Raw genomic sequence first — 22,824 nt, 5'->3', positions numbered from 1 at the left:
GCGGATTTATGCATAAGCTAAGCCAAAATCCCTTATTTTGGCTGCTGATCCCTTATTTTCCAGGCTGCTGGTCCCTTATTTTCAAATCTGTACGTTGACAGCTATGTGTTCCCAGAGAGTCACATATTCAGGCAGCGGTGGTGGCTTTTGGTTGAACCTGAAGCAAGAACATGGGCTTTTGTCTGCCTTTGTTTTGTGAGCTCTCTAGCCCCTCAGACAAGGTCATAATGGAGACTGGGATTAAAGGCCCTGCGTTGCGGCTGCTGACAGCCAACACCAGCCACAAAGGCACGCATGGAGGAAGCAAAGTGTCACCCTTGAACTGCCACCAGCATGACTGTTGTCCTTCAAATCCTCCCTCTCCCACCCCAACCCTCCCTCCCCCTCTTTCCTTTTTCCTTTCTCCTTCTGTGATGGAACTCCTATTTGGGGACTTCCCTGGCTTTTTTTCTGGCCCACATACGACCAGTCTGGATAGTTGGCCTTGGTGAAGATTTGACGTTTTCATCCCCCAAAAAGTTTTTGATTTGGGTTTCTTCTGAAATGAGACTGCATTTTAATGTTGTATTTTAATTTTGTTTTTAAGTTGTATTTGAATCAATCGTTTTTAAACCTGGTGTTAGCTGCCCTGAGCCCGGTCTTGGCTGGGGAGGGCGGGGTATAAATAAAATTTATTATTATTATTTATTGTTGTTGTTGATGTTGTTGTTGTCGTCGTCATCATCATCATTATCATTATATCCAATATCCAGTCAGTTGGTTCCTCAGGGAGAAGACTGGAGGCAAAATTCAGAATTCTCTGAAAGACAACCAGACCTGCCCCCCTTGCTGTTCTTCTCTGCCAAATAATACCATTTATACCCAGCCATAGTACTCAACACAACCGATCAACCAACTCCCCTTCGGACTGCGAATCTGCAGTGCATATGCCAAAAGACGCCATGTCGTAAGTGTTCATTCTTTGTAAAGCTCAGCAGGCACTTCACATAGAACTGCTGGCACCTTGCCCAGTTTGAATCAAGTCTGGTCTGCGCACAATGCTTCAAATGTGGCATATTCATCGAACCCAGCATAGATCTGGACTGGGGCAACTTCTGCCATTGACAGAGGATGGCTCTGCAGGTTTAAGCTCCCCAGCATTAGGTGGGCTGTGCCTTGACCTGGCAGGATCAGACCAACGGCATGTTATGTTAAACCTGCTTTTTAAGAAGTGTGTGCTTAAGCGGACCACTTTTATGCTGGTGCAAAAGAAGCCACGTGGGTGCTCGGCCCCCAGATTCCCCCTGTCTGCTATTTATTTTGTGAACCACCCTGAGATCTGTGGGTACAAATTTAATAAATAATACTAATATTAATAATAGTTCCCCACCACAAGGGTGCAATTTAGTGCAAACAGTACCTTCGAGACAAACAGAAGTCAGGGGTTATGTACTGAGTGGAATAGGATCCAAAATGCAGCAGTCTGATTGGTCCTAGAACAGTAGGATTCAGAATGCAGCAGTCTGATTGGTCCTAGAACAATAGGATCCAAAATGGAGCCGTCTGATTGGTCCTAGAACAATAGGATTCAGAATGCAGCAGTCTGATTGGTCCTAGAACAATAGGATTCAGAATGCAGCAGTCTATTGGTCCTAGAACAATAGGATTCAGAATGCAGCAGTCTGATTGGTCCTAGAACAATAGGATCCAGAATGCAGCAGTCTGATTGGTCCACAGGAGCCACCCAATCCAGCTCCAGGTGGAAGGGAATCCGCAACCTGATTGGCCTACAGGAGAATCCCGGAATTAGCCAATCACGTGGGGCCCATTGTGTAAATAATGTATATAAAGCAGACATTCTGGGGGAACTCCCATTCCTCCTCACCACTATGAGCTGAATAAAGAGCATGAAATCCACTCTCGACTCCGAGTATATTTCATCAGGGGTGTGTGAATTTCAGCAGGGTCCTAGTTTGGATCAGCGGCTTTACTTTGCTTTTTAAAAAAGGCGAGCTTAAGCACTTTTTTTAAAGCCTGTTTAGCAAAACATGTAGTTTGGCCCTCTGGGCATGCATGTATGAATCACTCTCATTATTCTTCACTCTCAAATTTACCGTATTTTTCGTTCTATAAGACGCACCAGACCACAAGACGCACCTAGTTTTTGGAGGAGGAAAAGAAGAAGAAAAATATTCTGAATCCCAGAAGCCAGAACAGCAAGAGGGATCGCTGTGCAGTGAGAGCAGCAATCCCTCTTGCTGTTCTGGCTTCTGGGATAGCTGCGCAGCTTGCATTCGCTCCATAAGACGCACACACATTTCCCCTTACTTTTTAGGAGGGAAAAAGTGAGTCTTATAGAGCAAAAAATACGGTAATAAACAGAAATTTAATTAATACTACTACTACTACTACTACTACTACTACTACTAATAGTAATAATAAGTTGTCCAAGTAACAGCCCAGTCCCATGCAGCCACCTACTGAGTTGTCAGCGTTCACATCACTGTAAGATTCGGTTTTGGGCTCAACAGCCATTTCAGCCTCTAAAATCCTTTCCACAGGCATGTCTTCATTGCTGCTGCCACAGCTGCTTGTAGACTCAGCTTCATTCTCACTCCGCTCTCTGCTTCTCTGCCTCTCCTCTTGAACCGCTGAGTAGGAAAAAATATATATTAAAAAAGCAACCAGGTTTTGCCCCAGTCCAAACATTTCAGGCATGTTAAGTTGTGGGTGAACATATCAGACGACACAGCAATTCTTCAGACAGCTCTTGTTTATTCACAGGCCAGAACAGAACTGAACTGAAGGATTCAGCCAGCCTGCTTATATAGAGCTCCAGTACAACGTAACTCTAACAACTTTCTGTAACTATCCAATCACTGAACGTCACTTTCAATTCCTTATTTGCATATGCGGACCTGAGTGAAAACTATCTACAGTATCCCTCTGCTGGCCCAGGGTGAGAACTTCAGTACATAACTGTGCCCCTAAATACATCCACTCCTTTTTCCTCCTCCCTTTCAGCTTGTGCCATGAACAGCCTTCCTCTGTCCACCATGTTTCTTCCCTTTCCATCTTCAAACATGTCTGCAAAAAGCCTTTCCTGGACCAGGACAATGTGCACTAAGTTCAGGACATATTATTTTGACACAGAAATGTAGATTTCTAAAAACCCACATCAGTTAGGTCAGGGGTCAGCAAGGTTTATCTTGCCTGGGCTGGATTGGTCCCGCAGAGATCCCTTTGTGGGCCAGATCTGTCTTGTGTGTGAGCATGCATGCTGACGTGATTTTCGGTGCCGCAGAAGTGAGTCTCCGCACCGCGCTGCACCGGTTTAGCGCAGCGCGAGAGCGGGCAACTCAGTTCGGAGGTGGCTCGTGTGCCGGTCAAAGGACCTCTGCCGGCCACTTCTGGCCCATGGGCCTTAAGTTGCTGACCCCTGAGTTAGGTAAAGATAAAGGGACCCCTGACCATTAGGTCCAGTCGTGACCGACTCTGGGGTTGTGGCGCTCATCTCGCTTTATTGGCCGAGGGAGCCGGCATACAGCTTCCGGGTCATGTGGCCAGCATGACTAAGCCGCTTCTGGTGAACCAGAGCAGCGCACGGAAACGCCGTTTACCTTCCCGCCAGAGCGGTACCTATTTATCTACTTGCACTTAGGGGAAAAGGTAGGATATAAATACAGTCATACCTCGGGTTATAGCCGCTTCAGGTTGTGTTTCTTTGGGTTGCGGGCTGCTGAAACCCGGAAGTACCAGAACGAGTTACTTCCAGGATTTGGGGGGTCACGCATGCGCAGAAGCGCTAAATTGCGCTTTGCGCATGCACAGAAGCGCTGAATCGCAACCCGCGCGTGCACAGACGCACAGATGTGGGTTGCAAACGCTGCGGGTTACGAATGTGCATCCCACACGGATCACATTCGCAACCCGAGCGTCCACTGTATAAATATCTCTGGCCCAGAGATGGAAAGAAGATAAAGTCCCTACCAGAGAAGAATGGCAGATCAAGTTGATGGATTATGCCGAAATGGGGGAAATGACCGGAAGAATCAGAAATCAGGAAGACCAAAATTTTAGTAAGGAAAAGGGAAAATTTATAATTTATAAAATTTATAATTTATAAAGTTAAAACCGTTAGTAGGATTGGAATAACATTGGTAGTTTGATGGTGAATTTTGGACACAATGGAGAGGTAAACTATTTGGATTATTATAAAAGATGCAGGAGGAAATCATTAACAATAGGGCCCACAAAGGGGAGAAGGGAAGTCCAGGAGGTTCTTTGGAATCTTGTATCTATGCTGTACATTTGATATGTGACTGTAAAATTTTAATCTGAAAAACCAAATAATTTTTTTATTAAATATATAAATATAAAATATAAATATAACTGTGCTTTTTTCTGGGGGGATGCAGGGGTATGCATACCCCTAAACATTCTGTGAATCTTTGTACTTTTGTCCATTTACTGTGTTTATTTTTCCAGATTTCAACTAAAAAATGGTGATTTTCTAGAGTCAAAATGAGAGTACCCCTAAACATTTTTAAAGAAAAAAGCACTAAATAATAGAAATAGAAATAATAGAAAGAATAGAAAGAATAGAAATAATAGAAATAATAGAAATAATAGAAATAATAGAAATAATAGAAATAGAAATATGTTTGCCCCACTGTGAATTCACTCCCAACTGCTGTGGGACTGGTTCATCCAGTGCAGTGATGGAGCAGGAATTCTGGGCTACCAATTGTCCAGATTATTCTGGCCAGCGCAACCAAGGATGGAGTGTGTGTGTTGTGCCTCCCCAAATGGACATACCTTCCCTCTTCATCCCCATCGCTAGACATTTCTGGTAGCGGCAGTACTGGCAGCGATTCCGTTGGCGCTTGTCAATCAGGCAGTCCTTGTTATCACGGCATGTGTAGATGAGGTCCTTCCTGATGGTCCGCTTGAAGAAGCCTTTGCAGCCTTCGCAGCTGTATACCCCATAGTGCTTCCCTGGCAAGAAGGCAGAAGCACATGTCAGGAGACGAGAGCAAGCGATTCGAGGGAGGTGCAGAGAGGCAGTGGTGGACGTTGGGCTCTCAAATTTCAGCGGCACCCTGGGCAACACTAAAATTCACCTCTCTCGCTCCATTCTACGGTGTTGATTTAGCAACCCCTGCCCATGGAGTAACGAAGAGTCGGACACGACTAAACGACTAAACAATGTGAAAGCCACTGTCAGGGAACTGCCATCGGAACTAGGGGAGGAGGCGAGGTTCCACAGCGATGCTGGAGAGGGGCCAAGCAGGGAGAGAGGCAGGTCTCCGGCTGGGGAAGAAAATCAGCGCACCACCAGGGATAGAGGGAGGCCGATGGGGGAAGCAGAGAGGAGGCTCCAGGACTCTTCGCAGGAGACCAGCGAGGAGAGCACAGGTCCTCCGCTGCCCACACCCACCCTGCGCAGAAGACTTCCGCGCAGGGAAAGTAGGCGGCGACTGGGCGTCAAAGAACTTCTTTGCTGGAAGAGGTTCAAGAAATGCCCACTGACGGATTCTGCCAGCGACTGAACAGCCACGGAGTGGATGGCTGTCCAGAGAGAAACGGTTTAACCAGGCAACCTAGCCCAGAGCAGCGGTAACTTACGCACAAGCAACCCCTAAAGCCATTACAGCCACCATGGAGTTTTGCGTTCTAGCAACGTTTTATATCTATTCCATACCTCATAAATTGATTTCCTTATAGTGTGGTTTAAGAAGCCTCTATGAATTTTAACCTTATCATACCACAAATAGGCGTGCCATCCGAATCTGTTATCATATCCTTCTAAATCCAATACATCTGTATTGTCCAAAAGTATCCAATCCTTTAACCAGCAGAAACAGGATGCCTCATAGTATATTTCTCATCTTGAGAAACCCCAATTCCTGGCAACATTCAACCTGTCTGCCAAGCCAAACTAAGGTTGGGGACAGAAAGTAGTTTTTAAGAGACTTAAGAACATTAGAGACCACCCTCCCCCCCTTGCTGGATTAAGCAAAAAGATCCGTCCAGTCCAGTTTCCCACAATAAGATCAAACAGATGCCTCCAACTAGCCCACTAAAAGCAAGGCCTGGAGGCCATAGCCCCTGAACATGTTGGCTCCATTTGGCAATGGGTTTGTTAAATCACCTTTTAAGGAGAAGGCCCCATGGAACTCAATGGGACTTGATTCTCAGAAGAAACGTATAGGACTCTGCTATAAAGTCATCTAAGATGGTGCCTGTCACCATGGGTGTAGCCAGGGGGCAAGGGGACAGCTGCCACCCTAAATCAAGTATATAAATAAAAATATTTAACTAACTGACCAAATGCATCACAGCTCAGTTTTGCCCCGCTCCCCAACATAAATCCTGGCTACACCCATGTCTATCACCTTGCCTTGTGGCAGTGAATTCAATAAATTAATTGTTTGTTGTTTGGTGGAGGGGATGCTTGTCTGTCCTCAATCCATCAATCAGAAAGTTTGTGTGTAACATGCCGAATATGCATTGCTGAATACTGTGCTTTCAAAGAGTTTGGTCTTTGGGGAGAAGATTTTTTAAAAGGCCAGGAGCAGGAATTACTGACCTCAACTAGAAAATCAATGAGGCAAGGTCATGTAGAATGAAATAGCCAAGGCTTCTGGCTGCTTCCATATATTATACAGCTCAAGGGAGCCTGAAATTTGCCTTGACAAAAAGTTAAGTGTGAGATTCTCAAGTTCCCATGTTAACACCCAATTCCATAAAGAATGACAGTGCTCAGAACTGTAATACCCTGGAATATCTGACTACAGATTAGGCATAAAAGGTAAAGGACTCCTGTCAAAGGCGACTATGGGGTTGCAGTGCTCATCTCGCTTCAGACTGAGGGAGCTGGCGTTTGTCCACAGACAGCTTTCTAGGTCATGTGGCTAGCAGGACTGAACCGCTTCTGGTGCAACGGAACACCATGATGGAAACCAGAGTGCATGGAAACGCCATTTACCTTCCCGCCACAGTGGTACCTATTTATCTACTTGCACAGGTGTGCTTTCGGAGTACTAGGTTGGCAGGAGCTGGGACAGAGCAACGGGAGCTCACCCCATCACGGGGATTCGAACTGCCGACCTTCTGATCGGCAAGCCCAAGAGGCTCCGTGGTTTAGACCACAGCGCCACGCGCACCAAAACCAATCAATACAATCTTATTTTGCGGGGGTGGACACAATGTCCTTAAAGATGCCAAGTATCTTCATATACAAGCTGCTGTCAAGAGCTTAAAATAGGTTTGGTACCTGATGACCTGTCCCCACAAATCGCACAGATGTGCTTGGTCAGCGATCCTGGGCTTGTGGATGCGTAATTCATGGCTCCCATCCCTTGCAGTCCAGGCAGAGGCTTGACGTCTTCAGAGCTGCTGACACTATTCATGACATTAAGCTAAAAAGAGAAGGTGGACACACAGAGAGAAAGGGAGAGAGATGCTTCTTTGGGTTGATGCTATGACCGTGACCCAACATTCACATTAACAGTTCTCATGGAAAGTATTCAGCCAGTACCTCTTCCACATGGGAGCTGTACGCACGACCACCCTGATTTCCATGATCGGGTGGCAAGTTCTGAAGCTGTTGCAGCCACTTATGTCCATGTGTAAGTGCCTGCCCGTTGACCAGCAAGATCGTAGAAGCAGAGTCTGGCTGTGAGCCTGCAAGCACACGCTCAACTATTTGACTATTTGAGGCAGCGCAACCAGACATTTCTAAGCTTAGTTGCCAAGCCGCTGCCACAGATCCAATGCATAACATCAAGTGGGAAGAGGGGACATAGCACGACTCACTTCTCCATAAGACTCTTGGTGAAAGTGCTTCTTGGGAGAAGGTTGAGTGCCTCCTGAGATTCTGGCCTTCTGAGCTGCAACCAGCTAAGCTGTGTCTTAGAATCATTTTTCCCCCAAAAAAGAAAATGATAAGCATCCTTCCCTCGTGTGATACGCACCATTTCCAAATCTTTCGTTTACAAACCTTGCTATCTGGGGACTCTGGGAAGTGAAATTTCTTCAGATTCTGCCTATGCACCTTTGCAAATATCTCTTTGTAAGGCCGTGTGTCTTCTGCTGATCGTATTTGCTTTAGTTCTGACATTTCTGCACACTTTCCAATTATAGTGCTTCATTTGCTATGTGTGCTAGTGATTTGTGCATCCTTCAAATAGCCTTATATGGTAGTAAAAGCACCAGCCTTCTATGTTTGATTTTGTATGTATATTCCAGTAGAGAATTTGATCGTCCAAATACTTAAAGGTAAAGGGACCCCTGACCATTAGGTTCAGTCATGACCGACTCTGGGGTTGCGACGCTCATCTCGCTTTATTGGCCGAGGGAGCCGGCGTACAGCTTCCAGGTCATGTGGCCAGCATGGCTAAGCCGCTTCTGGTGAACCAGAGCAGCGCACGGAAACGCCGTTTACCTTTCCGCCAGAGCGGTACCTATTTATCTGCTTGCAACTTTGACGTGCTTTCGAACTGCTAGGTTGGCAAGAGGAGGGACTGAGCAACGGGAGCTCACCCCATCACGGGGATTTGAACCGCCCACCTGCTGATCGCCAAGTCCTAGGCTCTGTGGTTTAACCCACAGCGCCACCCGCGTTCCCATCCAAATACTTAGTGATGTATAATAACCATGTGATGTTCAAAAACTCATACACATGTTTCCTATAGGGGTCTGCTGAAGCGTCCTGCAAAATATCCTTAATGTGAAATCTCCGAACACATCCACTAGAATTCCTTGGTAGTTTTGCTGAACCTCAGAGGTTTCACTTCGGACAAGAATTGAGAGAACTTTTAACATGCTTACAAGGAACTCCAGCATTCCCTGGAACCGCTCCAACCTAATAAGTTTCCATATTGGGCCCCGATGCAACTTTAGAAAAGCTCCTGACTGATATCGAATTATACTGCTGGAAGTGGTATTAAGATCAATCTACTGCTTTAATGCAAGACCCTTCATGCACCAATTAACCCATTAATCAATCCATAGGCCATGAAGCACAAAAGAGGACAACATTGATCAAGGTATGAAAACCATTTGTTCAGAGCAAGTAAGCCAAAGGAAGTTCCCAAGACTTCTAGACACTTTGGTCAGCTCCAGAATGCTCTGAAAGTTTTCAGCACTCAAATGTATGATCGTGAATGTCTCCAAATGGTGCTTATCCCGTTTTTAATAGTGTATTCCTTTGGGCTCAGAAAAGTGTGATGTGGGGGGTTTAACTGAAAAGCACCAGTAGAAGGGAAGTCAAGAAGTCTAGCCAAATCTGTGGCACTTTGCTGGTTTGCGGCAAGTGTCATCTTGTGGCTTTTGCCGTTCAACTGGTTTCCTAATATTATTTCAGCTCTATAAACTACTCTTGTAGACTTACACACATACCTCTCAAGAACAAAGGATAGCAATATTTTGGTGCTTTTTAATGTATTTTTTAAAAGCCAAACCCATGAAAGATCAAAATCTACATCCAAGCATGTAGCAGCTCATTAAGAAACTTTTATTGATGCTTTGGAAAAGATCTAACATCCCCTCTGGCCAGGGAGGGCGGGGTAAAAATAAAATATATTATTATTATTATTATTATTATTATTATTATTATTATTATTATTATTTTATTAGAACCTTGCAAGAGATTTTAAGCAGGCAAAGTTTCCTAGGAGTACGGGTGTTTGTTCCTCTTCCTGCCCTTTGTCTCTGCTCAAAATGGCACACCCAAGGAAATTCCCCTCGCTCAGCAGGGCTCAAAAATGTCCCGTGTCTGAAGATGCAATTTGCAGTCCACCTAAAAGAAAGTCTTGTGAAGGGGACGAGTGATACTGGAAAAACAGCAGGCAGGGAAAGATGAAGCCCCCATCACCAACACATGGCTACTCCAACTTCCCCTAGCTTCACCTCTTCTATAAAGTGTGGGGGGGTGTTACATGAATTCATGCAGTTTAGGTAAAGGTAAAGGGACCCCTGACCATTAGGTCCAGTTGTGACCGACTCTGGGGTTGTGGCACTCATCTTGCTTTATTGGCTGAGGGAGCCGGCATACAGCTTCCGGGTCATGTGGCCAGCATGACTAAGCCGCTTCTGGCGAACCAGAGCAGCGCACAGAAACGCCGTTTACCTTCCTGCCGGAGTGGTACCTATTTATCTACTTGCAATTGGACATGCTTTCAAACTGCTAGGTTGGCAGGAGCAGGGACCGAGCAACGGGAGCTCACCCCATCACGGGGATTTGAACCGCCGACCTTCTAATCGGCAAGTCCTAGGCTCTGTGGTTTAACCCACAGCACAACCCATGTCCCTATATTCATGCAGTTTACTGTACTGTTTAATTTCTGGAAACCAAGGGAGATCACATTCCAGGGTGTCCTTTTTGTTTTTTAATTAGGGAAGCAGAAATCATTGGTACATATAAGACATAAGCTCTTCTTCAGGGAGAAAGGCTGATGAGAACAGTAGTATAACCAGGATGTACTTATTGGCTGTGTCTATTAGTTACTAAATAGCTAAAGTTCTCTAGGTAACTGGCAGCTGAATAATAATAATAATAAAAACACCCCAAAAATTGGAAATCTGGACACAGCCTGGGCAGGGAAACAAAATGACAACAATTTTGCAATGTAGTTAGTTATTGTTTGAAAAATAATTATTGTGGCATATTTGGTATGGAATAGTTAAGTGTGTTTTCAAGGTGGCAGATTAAAAGGCCAGAGAAAGCTTGCTCAGAAGCCCCAGTGAGGGCAATGAGCTTTCGGAGACTGACACCACTATGTTGTGCTGCAGCCTAACTCAGTACAGTGCATATAATAATAATTATTTATTTATACCCCGCACATCTGGCTGAGTTTCCCCAGCTGCTCTGGGTGGCTCCCAACAGAATATTACAAACACGATTAAACATCAAACATTAAAAACTTTCCTAAACAGGGCTGCCTTCAGACGTCTTCTAAAAGTCAGATAGTTGTTTATTTCCTTGACGTGTGATGGGAAGATGTTCCACAGGGCGGGTGCCACCACCAAGATGGCCCTCTGCCTGGTCCCCTGTAACCTCACTTCTCACAGTGAAGGAACTGCCAGAAGGCCCTCGGCGCTGGACCTCAATGAATGTATCCCACCACACTAGTTACCAGAGTTTGCTTTCAGGCACAAATCCAAGGTACTGAATCTCCAGAAGGCCCTCGGCGCTGGACCTCAGTGTCTGGGCTGAACGATGGGGGTGGAGACGTTCCTTCAGGTATACTGGGCCGAGGCTGTTTAGGGCTTTAAAGGTCAACACCAACACTTTGAATTGTGCTCAGAAATGTCCTGGGAGCCAATGTAGGTCTTTCAAGACTGGTGTGATGTGGTCTCGGCCGCCACTCCCAGTCACCAGTCTAGCTGCCGCATTCTGGGTTAGTTGTAGTTTCCAGGTCACCTTCAAGAGTTTGGATTTGATATCCCGCCTTTCACTCCCCTTCAGGAGTCTCAAAGCGGCTAACATTCTCCTTTCCCTTCCTCCCCCACAACAAACACTCTGTGAGGTGAGTGGGGCTGAGAGACTTCAGAGAAGTGTGACTAGCCCAAGGTCACCCAGCAGCTGCATGTGGAGGAGCAGAGACACGAACCCGGTTCCCCAGATTACGTGACTACCGCTCTTAACCACTACACCACACTGGCTCTCTACCTTCAAAGGTAGCCCCACGTAGAATGCATTGCCATTGAATTTGGACAATGCAATTGCACTCATGAACTGCTGTTGTTTGGAGGGAGGGGGGGAATCAGAGACAGATCACACTGAAGAGCAACAACAGTCAGAAGATGTGGGGGTTTTTTGCACCACAGCTTACCAGGAGCACTCTAGTGATCAGCAGTTGCCTCACGAGTCCACCACACATTCCACTTTCCTGAGCAGGATACAGAATCAGCAGCCACTGAAGGATAACCCTTCTACCTGAGGCAGCTCAGTGCCATGAGGCACCTTAACCTTCTGAGCATAGCTGTCAACTTACAGATTTGAAAATAAGGGACCATCAGCCTCGAAAATAAGGGATCATCAGCCAAAATAAGGGATTTTCAGAGCACAGGTAGGTTCAACTTCTGAGCCCCTCCGAGCCAAAGGCCCAAAGGCAGAAAGCCCAGCCAGCAGCCAAACGAAGCCTCAAGCGGTGGTTCCCACAGCGCAGCAACCCGACAAAGGGGATGCAGCAAGGAAAACCACCGTCACCTCTCCGCTGGGAAGCGCTGAGCAAAGGCGAGTCCCCAGGCAACGCGGCCGATTTGATCGGCACAAGGCATGCAAGCTCCACCCCCCAGTCGTTCTTAGACTCCTTATTGGGTGAGCAACGCAGCCAAACAACACAGTTGGAGCCTCCCTCCTCCCTGGCCGGCAGGGAGGGAGGGAGAGGAGCTGCTTCCTTTGAAACCTGGGAAGTTTAAGGGACATCATCAATAAGGGACAGCAGCGGGACACGACGCTGGAATAAGGAACTTCCCCGCCAAATAAGGGACGGTTGGCAGCTATGCTTCTGAGCATTGCCTTAAGGAAATGCTCACTTGGCTAGTGCTGAAACCCGGTCAATTTTTGTGGAGTTTGGGTTGCTGCCCTCTTGCTCCACAGTTTCTGGGAAGCAGTTCGTTGTTTTGGGAGGAGGAGGAGGAGGAGGAGGAGGAGGAGGAGGAGGAGGAGGAGGAAGAGCAAATATTGTCTCCAAGCGCTCTGAGTTGTAAAAGCAAATGCGAAAACCCAGCCAACCACCCTCTTAGCTCCAGGGACTTCTGGAACAGCACCTCCACACTATGAGAGTAGGCCTGCAATCTTGCCACCCACTTGCAAGTTGGGGGAATAAGGGCCACATAATTCGGGCAGGACTTCCTTCAAAAACAAAAGCAGAATTCGGTAAGCAGGTCTAGCACCTTCCCCTCCCATATTCCCCAGCCAAAGTACAGGGTAGGGGGAACCGGCGTCTCCTTAAAAGTCTTTGGAGTTTGGTTCCTGCACATTAAGCTCAGTGATGTATGATACTTGGGACAGCTGCTTGAACCCAAATCCATTAGCTGACTGCTTGCTAATCCCCAAAGACCAGCTGCCTCATCCCATTAGCAGGAAAGCAAGTGAACCGAACTCCTTCGAGCTACTCAGCACGACAGCTTGGAACTGCCGCCCCTGTTCAGAGTCCATGTTTTGCAAAAGGGTTGGGGGGGGGATTTGTTCACATTTTACCAGATGATCTGCCCCAGCCAGGTGATACTGGGGCAGCAAAAGCAACATTTGAACACCTCTTCTAAATCTAACGTCGCAAACCACGAAAGAACGTGAGAACGAGGGCTTGTTCACACTTCTGCTTGTTCCTGCCGCTTTTTCCAAGGGAAAAAAAACCACTCTTCGCTGCTGAATAGCATCAAACATCCATCTGGTTTTCTGCGTATCATTCTTTGCTCTGATTCAGTGAGAAAGGGCAGGTTTTCCCAGAGAACGCTCTCTGGCCCTGGGACAAGTGGAAGTGTGGATGAGCTCTAATAATTCAGTCAACACTTGGGATATATCATGGAGGCCTGTTGAAAGGCAGGTAGGCACTTCTTCCCTTTCTCACCTGGGGATGCAAAGATTTTAATACTCCTTCAGACCACCCTCGTGCAAAGCCCATATTAAGCAGCAGCAGCAGCACTCTTTGTAAAAGGAACCCAGTTCTTCCAGGCCAGGTAGAAACGGCCAGTTGCCAGAATGAGAGACAGGGAAGTTGTTCTTACAGGACTCACAGCCAACAGCAAACTGCCTAATCTTGGCTTAAGGGGGGTGGAATATGCTTCACGGAGGACAGAGAACGGTTGCAAAAGGAGAGAACAAAATTTCCAAGGCTGGGTTTGGATTTGTTACATCTGTGGTTAGCAAGAAGGCAGCGTAATCTGTTACAGCCTTATAAATAAATGCTTTGTGAGACCTGCAATGAATTGTTTCACTGTGCGCCCATCCCTCACTGCCCATGTACATTCGTGGCATGCAGCTCCTCTGCCTCCGAGTGTGCCGGCTGGGGCTGAAGGCGGGGGCACCAGGTTTGCAAAGGGTGCACCATAAACAGAGATGAAGTTGAGTGGGGGCTGCAAAACAAGGTTGAGAGAGGGAATCAAATCTCTTAGGGAGGCATCCAACCAAACAGTTCCTTGCAGGAATGGGAGTGGCCCCCAAGACCATATAACACCGGTCCTGAAAGACCTACATAGGCTCCCAGTACGTTTCCGAGCACAATTCAAAGTGTTGGTGCTGACCTTTAAAGCCCTAAATGGCCTCAGTCCAGTATACCTGAAGGAGCGTCTCCACCCCCATTGTTCCACCCAGACACTGAGGTCTAGCGCTGAGGGCCTTCTGGCGGTTCCCTCACTGCAAGAAGTGAGGTTACAGGGAACCAGGCAGAGGGCCTTCTTGTGGTGGCACCCACCCTAACTAGTGTGGTGGGATACATTCATTGAGGTCCAGCGCCGAGGGCCTTCTGGCAGTTCCTTCACTGTGAGAAGTGAGGTTACAGGGAACCTTGGTGGTGGCGCCCGCCCTGTGGAACACCTTCCCATCACACGTCAAGGAAATAAACAACTACCTGACTTTTAGAAGACATCTGAAGACAACCCTGTTTAGGGAAGTTTTTAATGTTTGATGTTTTATCATGTTTGTAATATTCTGTTGGGAGCCATCCAGAGTGGCTGGGGAAACCCAGCCAGATGTGTGGGGTATAAATTATTATTATTATTATTGCATTATTATTGCAAGTGCAAGGAGTTTTAGTTGTCCGTTGGAACTTCTCCTCCCTCTCCTTTCCCCAAACAACCTCTAAATCTGTTCCAGCGTTTCCCCCTGACTTTCTCGAAGAGATTTACTTGGTGCACTCCTTGTGCTAGCTGAACTTCTTTAGCTTTTATTTCCAAATTTCAAACTGGGGCAATCTGTAGAACAGCAGTGTGGAATCTATAGTCCTTCAGATCTTATTGGATCACAGCTCCAGTCACTCCTGCTCCTCCATCATGCTGTCTGCATCTGATGCATCTGAATTTAACCACATCTGGAGGGCCACAAGTCTCTAGAACATAGCAGAAGTGTTTTGGAATATCTGGAGCAGAATATCTGTCTGTCTGGAACACAACAGGGACGTCAACTGCTTTATTCATCTATTGCAGAAAAACCTCCTGCCACATGCAAGAAATTCCACAAATAATTGAGAACTGGGCCTAACATACGGCATATTCATGAAAACTCCAGTTTACCAAACTGCATAAAAAAAGAATATCAGTTGATACCGACCTGGGGGCTAGTGTGTGCAGCAAAATTCACGCCCGCTGGTGAAGACAAAGGAACGGAATGCGCTCCCATAGAGGACGTGAGCACTCTGTACGGAGAGCTCATTGTATTAACAGATGCTGCTGAGCTCATAGGCGACGAGAGAGTCCTTGAAGCACTGAGGGGAGACTCAAGGTAGTTGGGCGCGCCATCTAAGGAATTCCCTGTGGGAAGGCCAGATCCCAGATTTGCAGGTGCAGAATTGCTGTGAACTGGAGAATCTGAAATGAAAAGAGAGACTCCATGAAGGTGGGCGACAATAATAATAATAATAATAATAATAATAATAATAATAATAATAATTTATTATTTATACCCCGCCCATCTGGCTGGGCCTCCCCAGCCACTCTGGGCGGCTTCCATAGAAACCAAAAATACAGTAAAATATCACACGTTAAAAACTTCCCTGAACAGGGCTGCCTTAAGATGTCTTCTGAATGTCAGGTAGTTGTTTATCGCTTTGACATCTGCTGGAAGGGCGTTCCACAGGGCGGGCGCCACTACCGAGAAGGCCCTCTGCCTGGTTCCCTGTAGCTTTGCTTCTCGCAATGAGGGAACCGCCAGAAGGCCCTCGGCGCTGGACCTCAGCGTCCGGGCAGAATGATGGGGGTGGAGACGCTCCTTCAGGTATACTGGACCGAGGCCGTTTAGGGCTTTAAAGGTCAGCACCAACACTTTGAATTGTGCTCGGAAACGTACTGGGAGCCAATGTAGGTCTTTCAAGACCGGTGTTATATGGTCTCGGCGGCCGCCCCCAGTCACCAGTCTAGCTGCCGCATTCTGGATTAGTTGTAGTTTCCGAGTCACCTTCAAAGGTAGCCCCACGTAGAGTGCATTGCAGTAGTCCAAGCGGGAGATAACCAGAGCATGCACCACTCTGGCGAGACAGTCCGCAGGCAGATAGGGTCTCAGCCTACGTACCAGATGGAGCTGGTAAACAGCTGCCCTGGACACAGATTTGACCTGTGCCTCCATGGACAGCTGTGAGTCCAAAATGACTCCCAGGCTGCGCACCTGGTCCTTCAGGGGCACAGTTACCCCATTCAGGACCAGGGAATCCTCCACACCTGCCCGCCTCCTGTCCCCCAAAAAAGGTAAATGCAGAGCACTTGGAGGTAATGACCGCTCCCCACATCAAATGGGGGGCGCCTTTTGTGTGGTCATGTGCAGCCCCCCCCCCCGTCCCATGCGGTTCCCAGCAGTACAGCCTGGATTCGCCCCCCCCCAGCCAGACACCTGGAGGTAGCCACCTACCTCTGCCAGTTAAGCAATCCCAGCTAGGGAGGCGTTGCCAGGAGAGAGTTGGCCAGGTAAGGGGAGGGACCGCCCTGCCCACACAATAGGGGGAGGAACTTACCTGGGAGTTCTCTATCGCTTCAGAGCTTCTCCCACCCTGCCCTCCCTCAGTTAAGCCTTCTTTTGCAGGTTAACCTCTTCTCCACAGGTACGCGGGCGCTGCTACGTTATGGTCGCTGTTGAAGGGCCGGAAAGGAATTTTCCTGCATTGGCAGGTTTTGCCTTCCCCATAGCAAAACGTCACAACTTTGGCGGTTTCAGGTTTCAGAATCCTTTAGTCTATTTTCCCTAAATGGGGGTGGGCGTGTAGCGGTGACCCATGCCCCCCTCCTCTTTGCAGCGGCGATACCAGGGTTCCCCATTAAAGAGGTTGTTCTGAGGGGAGGCTTTGGCCGTACGCCAAGAGGTTGACATTGCTCTTCCCTGCGATGGCGGCGTAACAGGGGTGGGCTCTCTCTGCTTGAACAGATGTTCTCCAGAGCCAGCCCAATCCCCACACATTCTGGATAACCCTGATGTTCCCCAGATCCCCGGCCGGGGACTGGGAGGGATAAACGCCCAATGACTGAGCCAAGGTCTCCCTACATCTGAAGCTTTAATAAAGTTGTGGCCAAATTTTAATCCCATAACATGTTGTCTTGAGTCATTATTCCACTCGGGTGTCTCCCGGGGTTGGGGGGGTCTCCGCCTGTCCACGCAAATATAATCCTACAGCAGGCAGCGCAACTACTAATTTTGCAACAGATTCCCAAACAGCAGCAACTACACACCAGCTTTCACCCAACTACAGCTGAAGCGCATAGCTTTTACCATTCTTTCTGTGTGTCTGAATTCAAAACTGCAAACTCTTCCAGTTGTCTCTCTGTCCTTTTAGGGCTTATACACACTTACTTTACCCCCCGCTCTTTCCAGGCACACATCTGCTCTTTAAAGCTCCATGTCCAAGTGCTCCCTCTCTCTTTCTCACCCCAGAGCTTTCCCCACGAAAACCTGCTCTTTAAATCGAAAGCACAGCAAACAGTAATTCAGGTTTTCTGGGGAGTTCCTATTTGCTCCAATTCAGCTTTAAAGAGCGAGTTTTCACAGGGAAAGCTCTGGAGCAAAAAAAAAAAAAAGGCTTGAACACTGAGCTTTAAGTGCAGACTATGCCTGGAAAGGGGATGCGGGTGGCGCTGTGGTCTAAACCACAGAGCCTAGGACTGGCCGATCAGAAGGTTGGCGGTTCGAATCCCCGTGACAGGGTGAGCTCCCGTTGCTCAGTCCCTGCTCCTGCCAACCTAGCAGTTCAAAAGCACGTCAAAGTGCAAGTAGATAAATAGGTACCGCTCCAGTGGGAAGGTAAATGGCGTTTCCGTGCGCTGCTCTGGTTCGCCAGAAGCTGCTTAGTCATGCTGGCCACATGACCCGGAAGCTGTACGCCAGCTCCCTCAGCCAATAAAGAGATGAGCGCTGCAACCCCAGAGTCGGTCATGGCTGGACCTAATGGTCAGGGGTCCCTTTACCTTTACCTTTATGCCTGGAAAGTGCAAAGGAAAGCTAAGTCTGGACAAGCCCTTCCTTCCCCCCGCCCCCCCAAAAGAAACTTTTCAAGAACTGTACAAAATAGTTGCCATGCAGAAGTCACTTTTGTCTTTGTTTTGAAGATGAGCTTCTTGTGGTGCGTGTATCCTCACGAGTCATTTGTGCACAATGGCTCATCGTGAAGATAATGCTATTTTTTACCCCTAAAAACCAGCCACCGTTAAATAGGTTTATCAGATAAGGAGGATTTGATCAGTTTTCTATCGTTCACTGTTGCCGGATATCTGCAAACTAGAGGGGATGATTGTCAGCTAGAAAACAATGAGAGAGGAAAGGCTTCTGTCCACCTCTGCCCCCCAATTCAATCTCAATCTCAGTGGTGCCTATGGCTTCAAAGGTTTGAAACAAGCATCTTAATTGGAGTCACCAAGTTAAAGGGCACCGAGTGAAGTTTGCAGGGCCCTCAAAGAAGCATTTTTCCGATGCGCATGCTTCATATAACAGCCCAAATGGTGAAAATAACAGGGCTCTCTGAAAGGCCATTGTGGTTCGATTCCTTTGCCATTCCATGCCTAGTGGGAGAACTGATTCAAAGGGAGAAAGACAGACAGACGAGGACCTTTTCCATTCCATGCACAGAATTAAACCTGAAATGGGTTGATCGCAGGAGAATCCGGACTCCATTGACTCTGACAAATGTCTTTAACGTTATTCAAGAAGCTGACCTTTTGTTATCTTTTATTGTGCATCTTCCCTTTGAATCAGATTTGACTGTTACTTCAGGTAAAATAACAAACACTGTCACAGGAACCATCTTTGCAATAAATAAATATTGAAGTTGTGGGGGAGAGGGAGGGGGAGAGGCAAATCGGGCTGGCGTGCCGTCACAGCAACTTCGCGGCAGCTACAGAGAGCAACTGGTGACCTTTCTGCTGAGCAACTTCTCCTCTGCAGACCGAACTAGACAATATGCTAGATGTGTAATTGTATTTAATATGCCTAGCTCCCCTCCCCTCCTTTTAAGAACAGCTATGAGGATACTGGAAGGACAGATTGTGAAGCTGAGGCTCCAATACTTTGGCCACCTCATGAGAAGAGAAGACTCCCTGGAAAAGACCCTGATGTTGGGAAAGATGGAGGGCACAAGGAGAAGGGGACGACAGAGGACGAGATGGTTGGACAGTGTTCTCGAAGCTACCAGCAACTGTGGGAGGCAGTGGAAGACAGGAGTGCCTGGAGTGCTCTGGTCGATGGGGCCACAAAGAGTCGGGCACGACTAAACAACAACAACATGAGGATGAGGAGGAGCATCTGCAGAATCTTTTCCACCCTGAAACCATCTCCCTCTCTCTGAAGCTGCTATTTGACTCAAGAGCGAAGCCACAAGACAAGGCCATGATGGCATTCTTCACTCATAAAATCAAGCGAAGGAAATACTGCTTGATGGAAATTGCCAGGGCAGGACAAAGACCTATATGGTGGGGGGGGGGGTTGAATTTCAATAAGGAGGAATGTAAGGTTCTGCACTTAGGCAGGAAGAACCAGTGGCACAAATATAAGACATGGGACACCTGGATTGCCAGTGGCACATGTGAAAATGATCTAGGGGTCTTAGTAGGCCACACGCTTAACATGAGCCAACAGTGTGATGCAGCAGCAAAAAAAGCTAGCACTACAGAAGTATGGGTTGCGGGTGGCGCTGTGGGTTAAACCACAGAGCCTAGGACTTGTCGATCAGAAGGTCGGCGGTTCGAATCCCCGCGCTGGGGTGAGCTCCCATTGCTCGGTCCCTGCTCCTGCCAACCTAGCAGTTCGAAAGCACATCAAATTGCAAGTAGATAAATAGGGACCGCTCTGGCGGAAAGGTAAACGGCGTTTCCGTGCGCTGCTCTGGTTCGCCAGAAGCGGCTTAGTCATGCTGGCCACATGACCCGGAAGCTGTACACCGGCTCCCTCAGCCAATAAAGTGAGATGAGCGCCGCAACCCCAGAGTCAACCACAACTGGACCTAATGGTCAGGGGTCCCTTTACCTTTACCTTTACAGAAGTATAGTGTCAAGATCAAGAGAAGTAATAGTACCACTGTATTCTGCCTTGGTCAGACCACACCTGGAAAATTGTGTGCAGTTCTGGGCACCACAATTTAAGAAGGATGTTGGCAAGCTAGAACATGCGCAGAGGAGGGCAACCAGAATGACCAAGGTTCTGGAAACGATTGAGGGGAAAGAGGAGACTGAGAGTGGATATGACAGCCATCTTCACATATCTCAAAGGCTGTCACATGGAAGATGGAGCAAGCTTGTTTTCTCCTGCTCTGGAGGGTAGGACACAAACCAATGGATTCAAGTTTCAAGAAAGGAGATTCCGACTAAACATCAGGAAGAACTTTCAGCCAGTAACAGCTGATTGACAGCGGAGTAGACTCCCTGAAGAGGTTGTGGACTCTCCTTCCATGGAGGTTTTTAAGCAGAGGTTGGATAGACATCTGTCATGGATGCTTTAGCTGAGATTCCCGAATTGCAGAGTGGGGTCCCTTCCAACTCTACAATTCTATGATTCTATTAGCTTTCAAGAGGTTTGCACTGAGACGAGGAGCAATTTTGGAAACAGCACTCTCTCCTCAGAAAAGATGTTGTGTGGTCTCAATAAAAAGCTAGTGTTCTTCTGAATTCCTCAGATGTTTTGCCTAAGAAGGAAACCCAAACTTTCCTTCAAATTTCTCCTTATGCAAAATGCAGCAATACATCAATGTGAAGAACTCTGAGGAAATTTTCTATCCTTATGGAAGCCTTTTGTTTAAGAATGACTAGACTTTATACCAGGAGAGCCAACCTCCACATTTCCCCCTTCGAAGTTAAAAGCAACTGAAATGTACTCTGATGGATGAGGGTTGGTCACAATCCATTCATACATCCAGTGATACAAGCACTCACACACACACACATCCATCTAACTATGCCCTGCAGAGGACCTTAAGGTCCATGAATAATCATAGTTTAGAGGTCCCGGGCCCTAAGGAAGTCAGATTATCCTCCACCAGGGCCAGGGCCTTCTCAGTGATGGCTCTGACCTGGTGGAATGCTCTGTCCCATGAGACCAGGGCCCTGCAGGATTTAACTTCCTTCCACAGGACCTGAAAGACAGAGCTATTCCACCTGGCTTTCCATTTGAACTTAGCCTGATCTTTTATTCCCCTTCCTTCCCTCCCCCTCCCCTTTTTATGAAGATTACCCACTCTGGGATCCCACAGCTAATTCTTCCCTGGTCTCCTTGCTGGCCCAAATAGGACTCATTTAGCCAGCAAGCCCTGGTGAGATCATCCAATGTTTATTGGATGGATTTCCCCCCTAAATTGATTTTTTATTTTTGAATTTATTGTTATTCATGTTTTATACTGTACAGTGGTACCTCTAGATACGAACGGGATCTGTTCCGGAGCCCCGTTCGCATCTAGAAGTAAACGTTAAGTAGCAATGGCACGTCTGCACACGCACGCATCGCTTTTCGCTGCGTCTGCGCATGTGCAAGAGGTGAAACCCGGAAGTAAGGCACTCCGTTACTTCCAGGTTGCCGAGGAGCGCAACTCGAACGCGCTCAACTCAAAGCGTATTCAACCCGAGGTATGACTGTATTTTATGCTGTTTTTTGTTGCATCAATTAAGTGTTTTAAATTTGTTGTTTTCTGAACCGGGAAGGTTCAGAATGAAAATTTATTATTTATTATTATTAACTGGCCACTGGCCAGACAAAAACAAAACTGATACCTGTCGTCTCCCCCACAACCCCAAGACACTTTTCCCCATTAATTTTTCACTTCTGCATCCAGACATTCGCTGTCCCATGTTCCCTAGCCTTTTGCCCCAAATGCAGCGAAACCCACCCACAACATATTCAGTTCTCCATTTTCCACCCAGACACCCCCCAGCCTGGATACGTACTTGTCATGTGAATACAGGCAAATTTAACAACTCTACATCTAGCCCCAACAACAAGGAAAATACTGTACCCTCCATGCAGAAATATCTCCATAATCTCCCTTCCCCAAAGATCCCTTTTCTTTAGGGCTGCAGGGAGAGCCAGTGTGGTGTAGTGGTTAGAGCGGTAGACTCGTAATCTGGTGAACCGGGTTCGCTTCCCCGCTCCTCCACATGCAGCTGCTGGGAGACCTTGGGCCAGTCACACTTGTCTGAAGTCTCTCAGCCCCACTCACCTCACAGAGTGTTTGTTGTGGGGGAGGAAGGGAAAGGAGACTGTTAGCCGCTTTGAGATTCCTTAGGGTATTGATAAAGTGGGATATCAAATGCAAACTCTTCTTCTTCTTCTTCTTCTTCTTCTTCTTCTTCTTCTTCTTCTTCTTCTTCTTCAGGTCCCCTTTGATCCTGCCCAAGCGCTGTCGATGAACATGGTGTACCCCAAAAGCTTAGCCTAGTCGTCTTTGCCAAGCTCTGCAGAAGGGCACGGGGGGGGGGGTGACCAAGACAGAGAGGTGGGGACTATGGGTGCAGCAGCAAACAGCATCTTGGGTTTCCTATCACTGCTGCCACAAGATTGCTGTGAAAAACCGGGGGGAAGGGAGTGGAACTGCGAAGAGGGCAGAGAAACTAATGGGCCGGTTAGAAAGGATTCAAGGTCCAGATCCAGCCCATGGGTCACCAGCTTCCCATCCCTCTTAGAAGAATCAATTCTCTTTATAAATATTGTTGCACAGCACC

The 22,824-nt window shown here is 47.5% G+C and overlaps 1 protein-coding gene across 2 annotated transcripts in view; it reads right to left on the bottom strand.

Annotated features, from left to right (window-relative positions):
* The window catches only part of RXRG (retinoid X receptor gamma), an 83,419-nt gene that overhangs the window by 16,464 nt on the left and 44,131 nt on the right, over nt 1–22,824 (bottom strand). For both annotated transcript variants that reach the window (XM_083621628.1, XM_083621629.1), the window contains exons 2-5: nt 15,260–15,516; nt 7,259–7,403; nt 4,798–4,977; nt 2,461–2,630 (exon numbers count right to left, since the gene is read on the bottom strand). In XM_083621628.1, the coding sequence (XP_083477754.1) occupies nt 2,461–2,630; nt 4,798–4,977; nt 7,259–7,403; nt 15,260–15,516 (752 nt within the window). The remainder of the gene's footprint in view (nt 1–2,460; nt 2,631–4,797; nt 4,978–7,258; nt 7,404–15,259; nt 15,517–22,824) is intronic.

Source organism: Podarcis filfolensis (genome assembly GCF_964270895.1).
Source record: "Podarcis filfolensis genome assembly, chromosome: 6".
Lineage (NCBI taxonomy): Eukaryota > Metazoa > Chordata > Lepidosauria > Squamata > Lacertidae > Podarcis > Podarcis filfolensis.
This window is presented reverse-complemented; position numbering and strand designations above follow the sequence as displayed.